The sequence below is a fragment of the Spinacia oleracea genome, chromosome 5 (genome assembly GCF_020520425.1).
Source record: "Spinacia oleracea cultivar Varoflay chromosome 5, BTI_SOV_V1, whole genome shotgun sequence".
Classification (NCBI taxonomy): Eukaryota; Viridiplantae; Streptophyta; class Magnoliopsida; order Caryophyllales; family Amaranthaceae; genus Spinacia; species Spinacia oleracea.
Genome location: NC_079491.1, coordinates 33,234,801 through 33,255,233, shown reverse-complemented (window position 1 = coordinate 33,255,233; position 20,433 = coordinate 33,234,801). Strand labels below are relative to the sequence as shown.

The 20,433-nt window shown below is 34.0% G+C and overlaps 1 protein-coding gene across 1 annotated transcript; it reads left to right on the top strand.

The window, feature by feature from the left end:
- Nucleotides 1-5,178: 5,178 nt before the first annotated feature.
- Nucleotides 5,179-13,411, top strand: LOC110798712 (ABC transporter G family member 28-like). The gene is made up of 14 exons (XM_022003898.2): nt 5,179-5,662; nt 5,741-5,817; nt 6,976-7,248; nt 8,104-8,167; nt 8,267-8,413; nt 9,040-9,074; nt 9,461-9,534; nt 10,092-10,975; nt 11,175-11,471; nt 11,613-12,089; nt 12,227-12,375; nt 12,483-12,772; nt 12,862-12,995; nt 13,116-13,411. The coding sequence occupies exons 1-14, from the start codon at nt 5,433-5,435 to the stop codon at nt 13,270-13,272; spliced, it is 3,288 nt and encodes a 1,095-aa protein (XP_021859590.1). The 5' UTR covers nt 5,179-5,432; the 3' UTR covers nt 13,273-13,411.
- The last annotated feature ends 7,022 nt before the right edge of the window (nt 13,412-20,433 follow it).

The following is a 20,433-nucleotide window of genomic DNA, read 5'->3' as shown; positions in this document are numbered from 1 at the left end:
GTTAAACAGTTGAACTCTGTAATCCGAGAAACACTTCTGGACCTAATAAGGATGGCTTGGATCTTACCTTATGTTCAGCAAATAACACTAAGCGACAAAGGAATGTGAATGCACACTTGTCTGAATGACAAGTGGGAGACTGAAGGAAATATGTCCTTCAACCAAGGTGCATTTAGTCTAATACCAAGGTTCAGATTAATTGCGAACAATTAATTCAGTGAGATCAAGTGATCGGAACAGCTAGCTGGAGCAATGCTTCCGATCAGTGAGTTCTAATGAATATTAAGCTCACAGCTTACTCTTGACTGAACCTAGAAGGTCACACCAATGACACGTAACAGATCACCGGATTAAATGAATAGGAAATTCATTTAATAGCTTTTCGGGAAATTAGTTCGGAAAACATAAATATACGATAAAACGTTGGATCGTGAATCGTATATCGTATTGCATATATTCGTAAAGCTAAGCGAAACGAATAATCGTATCGTACGACATTGGATCGTCAAGTACGACAAGATAAATAAATTGTCGTAAGATAATTTAAGACGCAACACGAAAGGTAGCCCACGAGCCGAGCGCACAAGGCACTCGAGGCCCATGGGCGCAAATGCTAGCGGCAAAGCAGTGCTGCAGCACAGCACAGGCCTGTGGCTGTGTGTGGCTGTGTGTGCGCATAAGGCCAAGCAAAGGCAACAACAACAATGCAGCGACACAGCGTGGCCCAAGGCCCAACGACTGTGTGCGTGCATGTGGGCTGACCGTGCAGGCTGGCTGGACAAGTCTTTGGTCGGTTAGCTTGCACACTTGCCAAGGTTATTTTAATAACCTTATACCTTTTGTTTTCCACTTAATTAATGAATCATTCAAACCCTAAGGATGAGAGAGAAACCCTAATTCTCTCTTAGCCTCCATGGATGTGTTCTTCCCAAAAGCACAAACTCTTGAATGATTGTCTAAGCTACGATTATCAAGACGGATCTGATCGTGTTGGTGAACCAAGTAGAGGAACAACAAGTGGAGTTCTAAGTTCGTGTTCGTTGACAATTTGTGGAAAACACGCTTCAAACGTAAGTCTGCTTAATCTGTGCTTTATACATGCTTCCTGGCTTTGGGGATTGTTTTCGCACATGTTATTATGTTTAACTGTATTCCCCAACAGAAAGTAAGTTGGAGTTATGGAGACAAACTTTGGAATCTCGGGGTTTTAGGTTGAGTAGAAACAAGATAGAATATATGGAGTGTAAGTTTAGTGGAGTCCAAAATAGAGAGACAACGACGATTGCCTTAAGTGGGAAAATTATCCAAGGTTTTGAAATGTTCCGCTATTTAGGATCTATTATCCAAAAGGATGGAGAATTGGATGGTGATGTGGCTCGTAGAATCAAAGCAGGTTAATTGAAGTTGAAGAGTGCCACGGGGTTCCTATGTGATCCAAGCATGCCCCAAAGATTGAAGGAAAAATTCTACCACACAAAAATTCTACCGACGTTGTTTTACGACACATAATGTTGTGCAGTGAAACATTGTCACGTGCATAAGATGAATATGGCGGAGGTGCACATGTTACGTTGGATGTGTGGACATACAAGAAAGGATCAATTCAGGAATGAGATTATTAGGAAGAAAGTAGGGGTTGCACAAATTGAGTTTAAGATGATGGAAAACTGTTTAAGATGGTTTGGACATGTAAGAAAAAGATCAAGTGATGCCCCGGTTAGAAGACTAGAATGGTGGCAAAGTGATAGGATTGCAAGGGGTATGGGAAGTCCTAAGAAAACTTGGAGGAAGGTGATTGAGCACGATGAGCCAACTTGGGATTGTGGAAAATTTTTAGAGCCCAATTACAGATTGGGGCTAGAAAATTTCAGCCCCGGCCACGTAGGCGCTATAAGTTTTCTAGCTCCCCCGGGTGCATTGTGCGGAAAACTTTGAAATACATTAATTCTTAATTTTTAAATCCGTAGTACTTATTACCCATTCTAATGATGTACTAATGTCCGACCCTATACCGTTCATGCTAAAAATATTCTTGACGTTCACTAAAGCAAGTTTTAAAATCATTTTCGAAAATTCCATGTTTAAACTAAGTTCTTACGAAAAGAGTCTGAACTACGAAATCTAGCTATCTTATACATAGGGTTGGTTCCACCGCATGGTGCCGATCTGAATGCCAAAGATAAGAGCGTTAAAATCCTTATACTCCAATACCATAAGTTACTATGCCCATCTTAGTCCATCATTCTCCTTTTCCAGGGTCTCCAATATTTTAGCCTCGATTCTCTCCTACATCAGCCATAAACATGTCGATCGAAGCTCTCCAAGCCCAAGTTTAACAAATAGCTGCCATTATGTAGCAAATTCGTCTAGAAAATCAATCCTTAGTAGTTTCTGAAGTCCAAAACTAACTCGATAATAAGAAAATTGAGAAAATGGTCCTTCAACATACCATATAAATCAAATGGATGTGCCAAAATGAAGTGGCGCATGCAACTGTAGCGCTAGACATTTCTAGCGCAAATAAGATAAAATTTTGAAGAGTTTGAGTTTTAGTAGAATCAAATGGCAGCGCAAGAAAAAAATGGCGCTAGCCATGTGTGCGCTGGAAATTTCTAGCGCATGTCTGTCGGCGCTAGAAATTTCCAGCACATGCAGATCTGTGAATTTCTAGAAAATTCGATCTTTAACATCTCATAACTTCTTCATAAAAACTCGAATTCTTGCACATAATATCTTGTTTAAAAGATACGGAATCCAGTTTTCCAATACCTCCATTCTCGTATCAATGGGCTTCGTAAATCTCGAGTGATGACCTAAAGAGTGAAGGTCGGTCCATTTTGTCAAAGCCCAAGTAAAAGCCTTATACCTTATTCGTTTTAAATCGGATTTGGGCTTATGATAAGTCTATGGAAATATTATTTCAATTCCTATATAATCATCTGATGTGCATGATCCAAATCATAATTTATAAGAAAGACTTTGACTTTGTGAGGACGTATTATTTGCTAAATGAGCTAACGAGCGTATTCTAGGAACTCGTAAGCATGTTTAAGAAACTTGGGTTAACATTTACATGTATTGTAACCAATAAATATGAGTTCGAGAAGTGTTGTTATTTGAGCTATGTAATTATAGAGCCTGAAGGCAAGCACTAGAATGTTGCGGCGCGCACAGGTGTACTGCAACGTGGACAATTATATTTTATTGTTCTATCGATGCAACCACATATTAAGTCATATCGGGATGCGAATGTGACTTAGTACATGTCCAATTTATCTTAGGAAGATTTCAATTTATGTAAGTTACTTTATTTAACAAGTTATGCTCTTGATGGTCTCTTCAGTTAGTCGAGGGTCGTTCTTCAGCTAATTAGAGTGCATTCTTGACGAGTGGGCTGGTTATAGTTTCATAATTGAACTCACCGCTTCGGGCCTAGGGACTGATGTAGGCGTCTACAACAAGGTTACTCTTTTTAATTAGTATTTGGTTGGGTTCCAAATACTAGTCCATTTTGGACACAACTAGGCAAGAAACTCATTCGATACTTTATCCAACTATAAAAGTAATAAAAGTTAGTGTTAGGAGTGGTGTTAAGAGTCAAGTGTTGTCATTTATTTATTCTATAAATGTTGAATTTATTTTAATGATGTGGCTTTTGCATGTAATCATTGTTATTTACGTTGGAGTGAAACATGTTTAGTTATATTTTGTGTTCTAACTTGTATGTACTCATCTTTGTTGATTACGTGCTTTGTTGTTTGCTTTGGACATTTCCTATTCCTTAATGACCTTGCTAAGACCCATCTTTGCACTTGCAATTTTGGTGAGCAATCAAATACAAGTATTTTAGTGAAGTTACAGTAATGTCAGTATTTGGGATTGGGAATGTTGAGAGAGTTATTTTATATGCGTTTACTCTAAATTCTAGTTTTAATAATGTATGTGGTTTGAAAGTCTAGACTTTTTTTTGTACGTTATTTGGATTTCAATGTGTTGGATTTTAATTTATGGCCTTAAATGGTTTCGAATTGTAAGGAGAACATTATTTATTTATGTTGAGTTTAAAAGATAGTTATTAGTTCCCCTACATAATTCCGGTACAAGACTTAGCCGTTATGACGGTGGCAGTAATATTCCAGTAGTTTTCTAAGGTTTTTAGTAAGAAAATAGTTTTTAAAAAGAAAGAGAATTATTAAGGTGTTAGAAGTTCAGTTAGTTCCATTTAGTTTAATCCAGTTCAATTTAACTCCAAAGAACCGGGTTTTACTCCTAAAATGTCCTCATTGAGAACCATAACTCTTTTTTTGAAGCCAGTGTAAAATTTTAATTGGTTTTTAAACCTCTTTTTAGCACCCGATTTCCTTGACTTTTACTCCCTTTTATCCTCATTTTACACTTTATAGTTTACTTTTGCTTAGTTTCTCTTTGTTATAGAGCATAAAAAGTTTCATCAGGAAAGGACACATGTCATTATTCCTGGTGTATCTTTTAATATATAGTTATACATAAAATATCATGGATAGATAGATAGATAAATAGATAGATAGATAGATAGATAAGTAATGAAGTAAGGATACACTAAACAACAAGTGGATAAAATGGTAACTTTAAAAAAGACCTTTAGTTGGAGAAACTAAACATCTTACATGGAAGGAATAAAACGTACGAAATACATTTTATATCAAGATAAAGAAAATTTAACATCTTTGAAAAATTTAAAACAAATTATACTAAAATAATTCATGTGGATTTAAATAAAAATAATTGTCCAAATTAAATAGAAGGTGAAGTACGCGCGTATAAAATTTCTAAGAAAATTAAATTCAAATAAAAATATTTCGAAACAATCTTCTTTTTTTTTTAAAAAAAAAAAACTTTACAGGGAAGTAAATTGTACAAATTTTCTCATAAGTAGTAAGTAAAAAAATATATAATGTATATAAAGATGATTTCTTACTCCGTACTAAGTGTATTAGATATTTTCTCATGCCTATCAAGATAGAAGTGCATATTGTCCCTATATAACTTCCTTTAATGTAGGCAATCATTCCTCCCTACCAATTACATCACCAATTCGAAAAATTAGAAAGTAATTTCTAACAAAAAAAATAAAAATAAAAATATATATAGTTTATGCCATTTTTATCTATTATTTTTTCACACCAATCAATATTCATTTCCTCCCAAAATTAATAATATTTTGTTATTTCATTTGTGTTCTTGAATTAGTAATCTAATTCTTAAGAGAAGTATTTCTTGTTCCTTGAATGTCATAAATATTTTTTGCAGTTGTAACCATTGAATATTTAATTTTTCTATTACCATCAAAAAGATATTTGTGGGATCGATGTCGTTGTTATCATCGTTTACATGGTCTCTTCTCGATTTGATTTCAATTTGATAGTTTTTGTTAGAATTGTACATTTATTAATATGAGAAAAGTACGATTTTCACAATTCGTTGTGGTGATAATAATTTCTACAGTCTTATTCTCAACAAGTATTGTTTATTCTCAAGATGATTTAGACGAAGATAATAGTCAGAGTACAAATCCAGCAGCCCTTCAAGTTGTTGCGCAGATGTTATACAATCAACTAGCTAATATCACACAAGTCTTTGAACCAGATATCAAACAACATTTGGGTTTCTGCATAAAGGATGTGTATGTGACTTTTATCATTTTTTGTTTAAAAGATTAAATTTAATGGTTTTTTATTAATATTTTTTCTTTTCTTTTTAGGCAAGCTGATTGGAAATCAGCTTTTAATTTTTCAGATGATCTTGGGTTTTTGACATCTTGCATGCAAAAAATTAAAGGTAAAATGCTTAATCACGGTACTTTTTTTTTGCATATTACTTATTTCATAATTGATTAGGAATAATGATATCCTCCTTATAAGTAAAATGATGTAAGACATCTATCATATTTATAAAACCCGTATTAAAATTTTAAATTTTACCAAATAAAGGATTTAAGTAATATGTTCTGTTGATTATAATTTTTCCAGTAATAGAATTACATGTTAAAACATTTAGATGGAATGAATCTTTTTAGTCACGTTGTTATTTTTTAGAGTCGTTATGTCTAATTTGTGGTGTGTATTTGTTTTTTTTTTTGTAATAATTTGAGTTCTATTGGTAAATTGGCCGATTAACGTCATGGAACATATAGTTTTAACTTTAAACTGTAAATATACTACTATTACATATTTCTTCATATTCTTCATAAAATATGAATGTAAACGAGTTTAGTTGGTAATTGATGAGGGTAGTCTTGGAATCAAATTTGGCCCATACCGTTTGCACTTTATTGCTTGATCTATATACAACAAAACAAATAAAATTCATAAAATAGTTTAGGAAATTAATGAATTTAAATGGAAACCCATCGTAAATTAACTTATATTAGTAGGAATTTTGCCTCTAATTATATCCTTCAAACCCATCAAATGACATAAATCTTGATTTAATCATTCTAATATTTTTCGTTAATATGCTTTTGCATCCTTATTTCTATTGTATCCATATAATTACAAGTTTCATGATATTCCCATTTTGATCAAGAAAATGAGTGTTTGTGTGCGCATAACTATATTTATATGTAAGTGTATGTTAAATAAAACTATATGGCAATAAGGGGCTCGGCGTTCTCTCACACGTGCCATTTTTAATTTGACCCGGAGTTAACGGTCCAAAGTTCAAGTCGTGGGTCTGGTTTTGATATCATGTTAAATATGGGTATGGGCTGCGCCCGTCATTAAGAGAGAGAGTTCATCTTAAAACCATATTGCAATAAGGGGAGTATCCCATTAGCCTTGTTAAGGAATTAACTCACTCATATTTTATCTATGTGGGAAACTAACAGGTGTTGTTTGAGAATGCTTACTTCAACAGTGTATAATTTATTTATTTTACTCAATAGAAAAATATAATTAATTAATTAATTAATTAATTTCTTTTGACTCATGTGAATAGATGTTCCTAAACGAGTATGTACTGCAGCAGAAGTTAAGATTTACATGAGCAGTTTAGTTGATGGAGGGCAGACGACTTCAAATTATGTAAAGCCGAATATTAATTGTAACTTAAGCTCATGGAACGATGGGTGTGAACCAGGGTGGGCATGTAGTGTTGGTAAAGATCGAAAAGCTGATATAAAAAACTCAAAAACCATTCCGGATAGAACTGGAGATTGTCAACCTTGTTGTGCTGGATTCTTTTGCCCTAAGGGTATCACTTGCATGATTCGTAAGTAAATTTTATTACTCCTTCGTTCTTTGATCTTCCTATTTATATTTATTCATATGGTCAAACTTTGACCAGATTTTATGATTTATATAACAAAATATATTATTATATACTACCTCCGTTTCAAAATGATATTTACAGTTACTATTTGCACGGACTCCAATGCAATATTTAACTAATAATATATCCAATTTCGTATGTGAAAAAATTATAAAAATTTGATATTCTGAAAATACATCCCGAGACCAATCTAACAAGATCTTACATGTGACGTTTTGATGTATATAATGGTGAGAATTTACGGTCAAAGTTTTTATACTTTGGACACGTTTTCCAAAGCGTAAAGAACTTTATGAAACGGAGGTAATATGTGATATCTTATTAGAATTCTCTCAATATGTATAATTGAATAACTTTTTACTTATATGAACTAAACCTACTAATGGCCAAATGTGTTCACAAAAAGACCTTTCAAAATAAAAATTTGAGGATATTTAAGAAATCGATCATGTAGTTAAAACAGATTATACAACTTTTGTAAGGTAGAATTCCTAATTTGTTTTCCATGATAGATGTGACAAGATTGGAAATGGTATCCGTTCTTCTTTTACCCTAAAAATAGACGGTAAAAACAACACGAATATCATTTTAAATAGTAATAGTTTCTTATAATAAGTTAATAACTTTGTTGAAAGTTCTGTCAATACAATTCAATATTGAGTTCAAGATCTAATTTTAAAATGAGATAACATTATTTCACTAACTTTATTACTATAGTTAATAATTACTGATCCTAATTAATTAACCAGGTTTTTAACCCTAATAATAAAAAACTTATTTTTCATTTTTATGTAGCTTGTCCATTAGGAGCTTACTGTCCATTTGCCACACTCAACAAAACAACAGGAAGATGTGATCCGTAAGTTATTAACAAAATTGTTCATTTTCTATAATTATTCTAAAGATGTATACAGTATTTTATTCTTACATTAGATTTTTATTATGTTTTATTTTACAGATATACATACCAAATACCACCAGGAAAGCCAAATCATACGTGTGGTGGAGCTGATGTATGGTCTGATGTCCTCAGTAGTGATGAAACGTTTTGCGCAGCAGGCTCGTATTGTCCTTCTACAGTCGTAGAACTTCCATGTAGCGCTGGGTAATATTTTATTTTATTCAAATACGTTCTCGTAATCTTAAATCAAACTCATTGCATACTCCCTCCGTCCCTTTAAATTTTCCCTATTTTCCTTTATGGATCATTCCTTTGAATTTAGTCCAGTTGATTTTCTTTCTTATCAACTCAGCCAGAAAATAAATTAAAGAAAACAAGTAACTACTTTCAAATGGGGAAAACTAGAAGGAAAGAAGGGATAATATGGTTTTATTTTCCTTCATAAACATATACTTCCTCCGTTCCTAAATAGTTGCATTATTTTGACTTTTAACACTATTCACTTGTCTTGCTTTGACCTCAATTTTCTACTAATAAATAAAATTTTAAATTATTATACAAAATATTATTAGGTTTGTCTTAATATATATTTTAAATATATCAACTTTTTATAATTTTTACTAATACATAATTATAAATATTGATGGTCAAATTTATGCGTTGGCAAACGTAAAAGTCAAAACGGTGCAACTATTTAGAAACGGAGGAAGTATATGATATGACATTAATTTCTTTTATTCCGTTGCCATCACTTCTATGTAAATGACGTGTTACATGTTTTACAATGACATTTTTATACGTGTTAATTGTGTATTTTTTTAAACTTTCAGGCACTATTGTAGAAAGGGTTCAATTCAAGAAAAACGTAAGTTTTGCTATTTAAATGTTAATTGATAAATATTATTAAGGAGTCTGAATTTTCTGTCCTAAAAAACCATATATAACTTGTGTGTCACTACTTCTCATTGGTTGATAATAATGTAATGTTAGATACGAAAATAAAAGTGGGTGACTAATTACAAATATCAACCAATAAAAAACGGATACACAAATTGTGAGATGGAAGATTTTGACTAATTATTTAGGCATATCTATTTCTATTTTTTTTGTCGGGGATTTAGGCATATCTTAATCATGCTTTATTTACTAAATAATTTCTCTATCTAGCTAGTAACATTGATTTCATTTTTTTAAATCAGGCAAATGGCCTAATTTTTGTACAAGTCTAACAAATTCATAACTTTTCTGCAGCATGTTTCAAGTTGGCTAGTTGTACCGAAAAAGTTGCTAATCAAAACATACATGCATATGGTATATTGCTTATTGTAAGTATCCAATTTCTATGTTATCATTCCATCATTACATTATCATCATCATATAAAATATTATAAAAAATTGATATTATAAAACTATACATCATCATATAAAATATTTTAAAAAGTTGATATTATAAAACTATACGTCAAGATAAATCTAACAACATACTTCTACATACTTACCTTTATTTTTATATAATAATATAAAAAAATTCTCAAATATGAATAATCAAAAGAGAAAGTACAACATTTAAATTGGGATGAAACGGGAATTTTTTTTAAAAATATTGCGTATACATGTGCATAATAAACTTACTGTACATCGGGATAGTTTTTTTAACTTTTAACATATTAAAGAGATGAAAAAATAAATAAATTTTACATTATATCGGCATACCTTTTAAGAATTATGAGGTAACTTTATATCCACCATACACTATTTATTGTAAACAGGTCTTAAATAAGAGTTGGTCTATTTTTTTCCTACATATAACTTGAATTACCATATTTTGTTCGTGATACCTAAAGCATATGGAAATTCACTAACTCGTGAATCTTTATTTTAGGCTATATTAAGTACCAGCCTACTTCTTGTATATAATTGCTCAGACCAAGTTCTTACTACTCGAGAACGAAGATTAGCTAGATCTAGAGAGCGTGCAATAAGAAGTGCAAAAGAAACTGCACAAGCTCGTGAAAGATGGAAGGTAGCAAAAGAGAATGCTAGAAATCGCGCTGTAGGGTTACAACAACAACTGTCGCGTACTTTCTCTAAGAAGAAATCTACAAAGCAAGATCCACTAAAAGGTTTTGGAGCACAAAAATCTGCAAGTAACGACAATGTTATGAGTTCCTCTGATCCAAAATCAAAAAAGAAAGGACATAGCAAACTTACGAAAATGATGCAAGAAATCGAAGATGATCCAGATAGTAATGAAGGTTTTAACGTGGAGATAGGAGATAAAAACATAAAAAAGCAATTCAAAGCGAAAGAATTACATACGCGTAGTCAAATATTTAAGTATGCATATGGGCAACTTGAAAAAGAAAAGGCTATGCAACAAGAAAACAAGAACCTTACATTTTCTGGAATAATTTCAATGGCAACTGATACAGAAATCCGAAAAAGGCCTTTACTAGAGGTTGCTTTTAAAGATTTAACCCTTACCTTAAAAGGAAAGCATAAACATTTGTTGCGGTGCATTACTGGAAAACTTATGCCTGGTCGAGTTTCTGCAGTCATGGGTCCTTCAGGGGCTGGAAAGACAACATTTCTTTCGGCTGTGACTGGAAAAGCAACAGGATGTAATGTAACCGGAAAAATTCTCATCAATGGAAAGAATGAATCGGTTAACTCTTACAAAAGGATCATTGGGTTTGTTCCACAAGATGATATTGTGCATGGTAACTTAACTGTCGAAGAAAATCTGAGATTCAGTGCTCGTTGTAGGTAAACAAAAACTAATCTCTAATTTCTACTATGTAATAATTAAAATACTTGGTATAATGCATGATTTTGTTCTTACAAAGTATGTAGTGTGTTACAACTTACAATATATAATCAAACTTATTTTGATGCATATGTAAGCTTAATGTATAGTAATTGATCTAATAAATGTAAAAGAACATTAATATATCTGTATGTGCAGGTTGCCTGGGGATCTTCCAAAGGCTGATAAGGTTTTGGTTGTTGAAAGAGTAATAGAGGCTTTAGGATTACAAGCAATACGCGATTCTTTAGTGGGAACAGTTGAGAAAAGAGGAATCTCAGGAGGACAAAGAAAACGAGTAAATGTAGGTTTAGAAATGGTTATGGAACCTTCACTCTTAATTTTAGATGAGCCAACTTCCGGTTTAGATAGTTCTTCATCTCTTTTACTTCTAAGAGCCCTTAGACGTGAAGCTCTTGAAGGAGTTAATATTTGTACGGTTATCCACCAACCCAGGTACGTGCTGTTTTTATTTTTTATTTTTTATTTTTTATTTTTTATTTTTTATTTTGACTAACACATGAATGCATAACTGTGAACATATATTATATGGTAATGTAGTTTCATATATATATATGTTATATGTTTTGTTTGTAGCTATGCATTGTTCAAGATGTTCGACGATTTCATACTACTTGCAAAAGGAGGTCTTACAGTGTACCATGGATCAACAAAGAAAGTGGAAGAGTATTTTGCAGGACTAGGAATTATTGTACCAGAAAGAGTTACTCCTCCGGATCATTACATTGATATTTTGGAGGGAATTATTAAGTCGGGATCTAATGTTACACGCGAACAACTTCCAGTAAGATGGATGCTTCATAATGGTTATCCGGTTCCCCAAGACATGTTGCATCTTTGCGACGAAATTTCTAATACTTCTCCCGAAGGCTCTCTAAAGCCTCAAGTTGATAAACGTTTCGAAAAGACTTTTATTGGAGATCTTATTCATGAAATCAAGTGCGCACTTGTATTAAGGAGAGAGCATCTTAAGCATAATTTCTTGATAAAAAAAGACTTGTCTAATCGGATTACCCCTGGAATTATGCGCCAATATAGATATTTTTTAGGAAGGTATGTCAAGTATTTTTTATTCATTTTCTTTTTAAGCTTCTTATGTGTATGTGTATGTGTATGTATATCATTCTTCTTGTTTCAGAGTTGGATATTTATTTAATTGAATGAATCTTATATCATTCTCCTTATTTCAGAGTTGGAAAGCAAAGGCTTCGTGAAGCTAAATTACAAGCCGTGGATTATTTAATTCTTTTACTAGCTGGAGCTTGTTTAGGAACTCTTGCAAAAGTGAGCGATGAAACATTTGGTGCAATCGGATATAATTACACTGTAATTGCCGTATGTAAGTAGTCAAATTCAAAATTAGACAAAGAAAAAATTAAGGATAAGTATTAAGTAGTTTGTGAATTGTGATATTTGATAAAGTTGTGCGTTGTTCTTGAATGGCAGCTCTTTTATGCAAGATTTCAGCATTGAGGTCATTCACACTTGATAGATTACAATATTGGAGAGAAAGTTCGTCTGGAATGAGCAGTTTGGCATATTTTCTGTCTAAAGACTCAATTGATCTTTTCAATACCCTTTTTAAGCCTTTGGTTTATCTATCGGTGTTCTACTTTTCCAATAATCCAAGATCCAGCTTTTTGGCCAATTACGTTGTCTTGGTTTGTCTTGTTTATTGTGTAACCGGGGTTGCTTACGGCTTAGCTATACTTCTGCAGCCAGGTCCCGCACAACTGGTAAATCTTTTTCATTTAACTTTACACTTTAATTAATTTTACTTATTCACTAATTACTTTTATCATGTGTATTCTCATGTGTATTACAGTGGTGTGTTCTTCTTCCAGTAGTCTTATCACTCATTGCAAGCCAAGATAGAGAAAGTAAAATTATGTATCAAGTAGGAAAATTTACCTACTCCAAATGGGCTTTAGAGGCTTTTGTCATTGCTAATGCTGAAAAGTATGCTTTTTATTTTATACTTCAAATTAAACTTTGCTAATTCTTTTTCTTTTTCTTTTTTTTTTTTTTTATTATTTCATTAATTTATTTTATTTACATGTTTATGCCCTAAATATGCAGGTATAGTGGAGTATGGCTAATTACTCGTTGTGGATCTTTGATGCAAAGTGGATATAGTCTCAATCACTGGAATCGATGTTTGATATTTCTTATTATAGGTGGGATTGTTAGTCGAATTATAGCTTTCATTTTTATGATGGTGGTACAAAAGAAATGAAACCACTACATTTTTTAATATTAGTGTACAAACATTACAAATTTGTTAACGTTAGTTATTCTTCTCATTAGAAGCCAATCTACGGAAGTTCAAATTTTATGTAAACTTTAAGTTTAGGAACTACTTTCTAGCATTGTAATTATTGCTTTAAAAACATCAATTTAAACCATACCACTCCACTTTTTATAAAGGAAAAGAAAAAGTTATATCTGAACTGAACCAAACATATGGTACTAAAACTTAAATTCCAAAATCATACCATCTTGTTATCATTCCACATTTCAGTCTTATACCATTGTGCTAACCAAACGCATCATTAATCCTCAACTATCTATTATCACTTCGTCTTACACTTAATTAATTTAACTCTCAGATAATGCCTGGCGGTATGCATTTGTAGGAGATTTATGAGTTCATGTTATGTACGTGGTCTGATAATTAGTAACAAAAGTCAGCAAACGATCTTCAACATGAATTGATGAAGAGCAAGATTATAGCAATGCAAATGAGTTGAGTAGTGCACAAAATGAGAGGATAGGAGTCAAATTCATTCACCCAACTTGATCTTTACAGATTTTCTCTAGGGAATATATAGTACCTTGATTGTACTAATATTCTAACAGCTAATTACTAATGATTTCATTCACCAATGACGTCATAGAAAAGACAATAAAACGGCTAAATGCAATGGCTAACAACCAGCTCATTTCTTAGGACACGCAAAAACAGAATAAAAAACTAGGAGATGTTATATGGTAAGTCATGATAAATCATGCATGACCCTTGAGGATATGATATACTTCATTATCCAACGCTTCCCCTCAAGCTAGATGTAGTAGACACTCCAAGGTTGGATAAGAGATCAACATGCTTGACATTGGCAGTGACTTAGTGAATATATCAGCTGCTTGATGTTGTGTAGGAACATATTGGGTCACAATTGTTCCATCAATGACTTTTTTCTCTCACAAAGTGACAGTCGATTTCAATATTCTTAGTTTTATCATGTTGGACAGGGTTGGTTGTGGCTAGGGTTTCTGTGTTATCACACTTGAGGATTTTTTTATGACAAGTTTTTCAGACCAAGATCTCTCAAGAGTTTAATGATTCAAGTGACTTCACAAGTTGTGAGAACCATGGATCTATACTCAGCTTCTGCAATAGACCTAGAAACTTTTTTTTTTTTTTTTGGTAATAAAGAGTGACTTAGATTAAAGACTTAACGAGCAATACAGCATAATCCAGTACAGCATAATCCAAAATCATAGTTTAACTACTCCCAGTGGAGATAAGACTACAGCCACAGATGGCCCAAAAGTGACGAAGCGAACATGCTTCCAAAAAATTAGTTTGATTGTTTTCTGAGATATCATCTAAAAGACATGGGGGGGGGGGGGGGGGGGCAATATCAATGCACTGATCCAACAGACTCAGCTGGTTCCGCGCCTTTCTTGCTATGTGATCCACCTCCATCAGTTGCTCTCTTCTTCTGAACTTCAAGCATAGGCTTCCTTGGTGTTTTAGCAATTCCCTACATTTGCCAAATAAATTTGTAAGAAGGGAAACTGGTGCTTGGTAACTTGTGATGTTCTCTACAGCTACTTTACAATATGATTATAGTGGTACTCTGCCAGTTCTTGGCTATGGTCCATGAGATGGCCATTAAGATGGCTTGCGTTAGCTGTGGGTGTGATAGTGCTAAAAGTTCCAGCTATGCCAGCAATGAACTTGTGATCTTCATCTCTGCATACAATATCATAGGAGGCAAGCAAACTGTTTGTACAAAAGGAAGCATCACACTTAACAATAAACTTGGTCTGGATTGGAGGTTCTATATGCATTGGTTTGTTCTGTTTTGTGATGTCCTTTTCTGTGATTTCAAATTCATTTGCCAGCCATATAGTTTTTTTACACCAAGGTCCAATGCTTTTGTTTTCTTTTTGAAAAATCCATAAATTCCTTCTGTTCCACAATCTCCAGAGAGAAAAGGCAAAAACAGTTTGATTGGGTACATTCATGGTTGAAGGTTCTGTGCATTTAAGATTTTCCAAAAACCAGTTTTCAAAATCATTTTGCAGATGTTTGAACTTGTCAGTAAACTCCAGTTGGTTCCAAAACTCAGTAGCTCTAGGGCAATGGAGGAACAAATGACCAATATCTTCCTGGACATGGGGGCAGAATTGGCATTTTCTATTTGGGAGTATATGTCTACTAACTAAGTGGGAGGCAGTGGGAAGTCTATTCCAAAGAATTAACCAGAGAAAGAATTGAATTTTTGGGGGACATCTTGCTTTCCAGACACAACTCCATTTCTCACTAGGGGTAGATTCAGAGAAATTGTTATTCCACACATGATTGTAAGCACTTTGAAGGTTGAATTTGAGGCCATTGGAAAGACTGCAGTAGGGGGCATCTTCCCCAAACAAGGGAATGGGTATGGCCTTAATCCAGTTGAGAATATTGGTGGGAAGTATGAAAGACAATTCATTTAAGCACCAGTTACCATTTCTCATGATAGAGTCTAACATTTTGGTCTCTTCACCTTTATTTAAGGGCCCATGGGTTATGGATCTAAGACTTCCCTTCCCTGTCCAATTGTCATGCCAAAGGTTTATATGGGTCCCATCCCCAATGCAACAAGAGGTTAGCTTACTAAAGAGATCCCACCCTTTCCCTACATTTTGCCAAATATGAGACCCTTTTTTGAATCCAGTTGGGTTGACCCTGTTGGTTATATACTTATCTCTTACTAAAGTGGTGGCCAAGTTATTTCCAGTATTCAATTTCCAGCAAAGCATAGTCATTTGGGCTTGATTATGAATGATTGCTGCTCTTACATTGAGACCTCCTAATTCTGCATCCCTACAAGATTTCAGCCAAGAAACAAGGTGGGTTTTCTTATTTTGGTTGTCAGAACCCCACAGAAATCTGGCACAGGTCTGATCAATGTCATGGAGGGTTTTCTGGGGTAAGCTCAGAACTTGCATTGAATAATTAGCAATGGCACTCAGAGAAGATTTGATGAGAACTAACCTACCATCTTTACTCAGACACTTAGCTTTCAGGAGGCAAGTTTATTCTTGATTTTCCTACAGATGTCATTGGTTTGGCTTTTTGTTGGTCTCTTATCAGTTAAGGGAAAGTCTAGATAGGTACCTAGGTCTACACTTAGTTCAACTTTGAGAGCTCCACAAAAGAGGATCTTTTGGTTCTGGGGAGTATGCTTGGAGAAGTAGATTCTGCTCTTAGAAATGTTCATTTTTTGACCTGATTCTTCCCAAAACTTTCCTAAAACTTCATTTAAACTAGCTAGGGTGGAAGGTGAGGTGTATCCAAACAGCAGGAGGTCATCAACAAACATAAGGTGGGTTACTGGGAAGCCTCTCCTCCTTAGGCAGAAATGTTTTCAATTTCCCTCACTTGTGGCTTCTGAGATTAAGTCAGCTAGATATTCCATGCAGATTATGAAGATGTAAGGGGATATAGGATCCCCTTGCCTAATTCCCCTAGAGGTTTTGAAGGTGGGTGAAGGTTTCCCATTGATTATAATAGAGGTAGAAGGTGAAGCTACACAACTTAGGATTAAGTCAGTAGAGGGTTTATCAAAACCTTTTCTAGCTAGACAAAACCTAATGAAGTTCCATTCTAGTCTATCATAAGCCTTTTCTAGGTCAATTTTAAGAGCAAACCACCCATTTTTTCCCTTTTCTGATTTCATTGATTGGAGTATCTCAGAAGCTGCAATATAGTTGACCTCACACCCTCTTTCCTGGAAGGAAGCTGTTTTGATTTTGAGAAATCATATCCTTAAGGTGAGGTCTGATTCTATTGACAAGGATTTTTGACACTATCTTATAGCTGGCATTGCAAAGACTGATAGGCCTAAATTGTTTAATGGTTTCTGGGTGGTCAGTCTTTGGGATAATACAGATTGTAGTGTCATTAATGGATTGGGGAAAGGTTTTGGATGAGAGGACATTGTCCACAAACTTATACAGATCTTTTCACAAACTCCCCCAGTGTTGTTGGTAGAAATGGGCATGTAGCCCATCAATCCCTGGTGCTTTCATGGAACCTAGGTCAAACACAGCTTTCCCAACCTCTTCCACATTTGTGGCATAGTCAATGTTGATTTCATTTGAGTAGTGGTGTGTCTGGCAAAGGGGAATGTCAATCTCTGAAGTAAAGAGGTTAGAGAAATACTTAATCACATGGCTAATGAGCTCATTTCCTTCCATATCACACCCAGCCTCAGATTTTAACTTTCAAAATTTTGTTTCTCCTCCTCCTAATAATGACAGAAGTGTGGAAATAGGTGGTGTTCTTCTCCCCACTATTTATCCAGTTTTTCCTTGACCTTGCCATCCAGAAGGCCTCTTCCTGGTCATAAATAAGGTTTAGCTCTTTGGAAAGTTCCTCATTCAGATCTAGAAGGTGTTTACTGGTTGGTCTAGATTCTAAAGCTTTTTGAACACCACTTAGTCTGGCAGACATAGTTTTCCTTTTGTGGAAAATGTTCCCTATGTTATCCTTAACCCAGGAGGCCATTGTAATGGAGATGTTACTGAGTTTAGTGACAAGTTCAGAGTGATCATTATCTAAAGAAGTGTCAACCATGATTTTAAAATCTGGTTCTGCATACCAGAGAGGTTCCAATTTAAAAAGTTTTTGACTCAAAACATTTTGAATAGTGATTTGATCAGTTACTAGTTTAATTGGATTATGGTCAGAGGTTTCTCTTGGAAGTGTGTGGACAGTGGTATTTGGAAACAGATTCAACCAATGCATAGGATATGGGGAGAAACTATCTATTGCTTCTTTGACTTCCATGAAATAGGATATGGCCCTAGAAAAATACAGAATCCACTTGTAGATTTGCTTGTTGTAGAACAATTGCCCAGTCAGAGTCACATGAGGTTGTCAATATAACTGCAGATTTGGAAGCAAGTAGTATGCCTTGACTAGGAAAAGACATGAGATATATGAGAACTCTTTTAGCTACCTATATATATGCAGTACGTTACGTCTCAATGTAAGGCTATATAAAGCCTCGAATAATCTTCTTGTAACATATAACCCTTACTTGCTAATAATACACTCTTATTGCTCAATCACATTATTCTTGTCATCTCGTTATTATCTTGCACGAACGATTGTTATCACCACCCTAAGACAAGTTCGAGCCTAAGTAGAATTTGTCCAAAATAATTTGGCACCCACCGTGGGGCTAACAATCAAAAGCAGCTCGATAACCCCATTTCACCACCATGTCCGGAAACGCAAGCTCATCCAATGATGTCACCCGCCGCATTGAAACCATGGAGCAGCGCATCCGTCTTCTCCAAAAGGAGAACGAAGCTTTGTAGTAACAGATCAGGTCTACAACATCCATAGCAACCGGCTACAAGTTCCAGTACCGTCGGTGTAATACCCCTATAATTTATAATTTTTGTAAAATATATTTCATGGTCAAAATATAATTATTTCCGTTTTTAGTTAGTCTCTTTTAATATTTTAAGAAAGTTTAAAAACACTATTTTAAAATTTGTAGGACTCTTATTACGAGCACCTATATATATTCCGTTAACCCTAATTATTTTTGAAGAAAACCTTAGTGCAGCCGTTTTACATTGCAATCGTTTCTGGTTGCTTGAGATTTTATGGAGTTTCGTAGGGATTAGGAGAACCCACCATAATCGATCATCTTTTTGTTTGTTTATTTATGGGAAAGTCAAACTCCAAATTTCATGACCAGATCTTGATTCTCATTGGAAGATTATCATATACTTTCATCAAAAACCAAAATAACATGTTGCGTGCACCCTTATCACCATATACCAACTAGATTATTGATTTAAATTTGATATGCTATCGCCGAGATGAAGCAGATAGACGAGCCTTTATTGTTCTAATACGTAGTCAGGAATTGTCGAAAGATAATCACGCGCACTTAGTCCCTTAAAGTTGTTTGTTTGTATTAGTTAGTTGTATTTCATGCAATTCAGTTATGTAGATGTTTGAGTGTTATAATTAATCTTTCATATATGTTCTTCCGTGATAATCATATAGTGTATTATGTATAGCTTGATGATATTTATAGTATGATTAGTAAATTTTGATATTGTTATTGGATGCGTGCAGTTTATTGTATTTCTTGGGTTCAAATAGTTTTTGTCTTGCAACATCGATTAGTTGTTTACTATTATTGTCAATAAGGATTACTAATTTATTTGATGTTTTGCTGCTAGAGAATATATGAGTTAGTTACTAAGGATTAGTGTATTATTATTGAGGATGATTGAGGATCAAGAAATTAAAGTATCGGAAATGTATAATATTATAATATTTGGGACTTTGTGCCATTGCCGAGGAGTATAGTGTTTAATACAGAACGAGTATCGATCATATTGATCATATTATGAGAAGAAGATTGAGGATAATTGTTATATTCTTGGTTTGAAGCTCAGCGTTATATACCTTAGCCTTGGCATGTTGGTAAGGAGATGATAACCATTAGCAGAGGAGCAAGATACAATCTTTATTATTTTCTTAATATCTCCAATGTGAGATTTGGTCCAAAAGTGGCCTTGACTCAAAGAGTCTTTCTAGTAGCTATTGAGAGTTTCAAGTTTTTATACTTGTTGGTTTATTTATTCGAATTACCCATGTCCAAGGCTAGGTAATGAACAACGAGCAAGGCACATATATATTGGTTTAAATAAAGTTACTAGAGGAATGATCATATTATTATATTTGAGGTTCAATTGATCGAAGAGAAGATCTATAGTGTTTATAGAGTAGGGAGTTAGTTTTATCTTTGGGATCATATTTGAAATGTAGTTTCATACTACATTGTTTACATGAGCCTTATTATTCTATATTATTATGTCTTTGTTCGTAACAGGTGATTACTCAGCTTTTTGCTGACGTGTGTGTTTATTCGTTATGTGTATTTGTGGCCATGCATGTCTTCTTCTTATGGTGGCCCTGCGACGATCCTTTTGGAATTTGTCCTCTATGGTGAGCAGTTAAGATTGACTGGAGCAGATTGATCGCGAAGGACCACAATTACAAGTCGTAGAAGCTCAAGTGTTATCGTTTAGTCTTTTATAACAGTTTAATACTTTTCGGTTGTAAATAGATTACCTAGTAATCGAGTTG

Excerpts from the sequence above, each read along its gene's own strand:
- LOC110798712 (XM_022003898.2), top strand. The coding sequence starts at position 5,433 with ATGAGAAAAGTACGATTTTCACAATTCGTTGTGGTGATAATAATTTCT. Across the intron at positions 7,249-8,103 it reads GGGTATCACTTGCATGATTC|CTTGTCCATTAGGAGCTTAC; the intron begins GTAAGTAAATTT and ends ATTTTTATGTAG. Across the intron at positions 11,472-11,612 it reads ACGGTTATCCACCAACCCAG|CTATGCATTGTTCAAGATGT; the intron begins GTACGTGCTGTT and ends TTTTGTTTGTAG.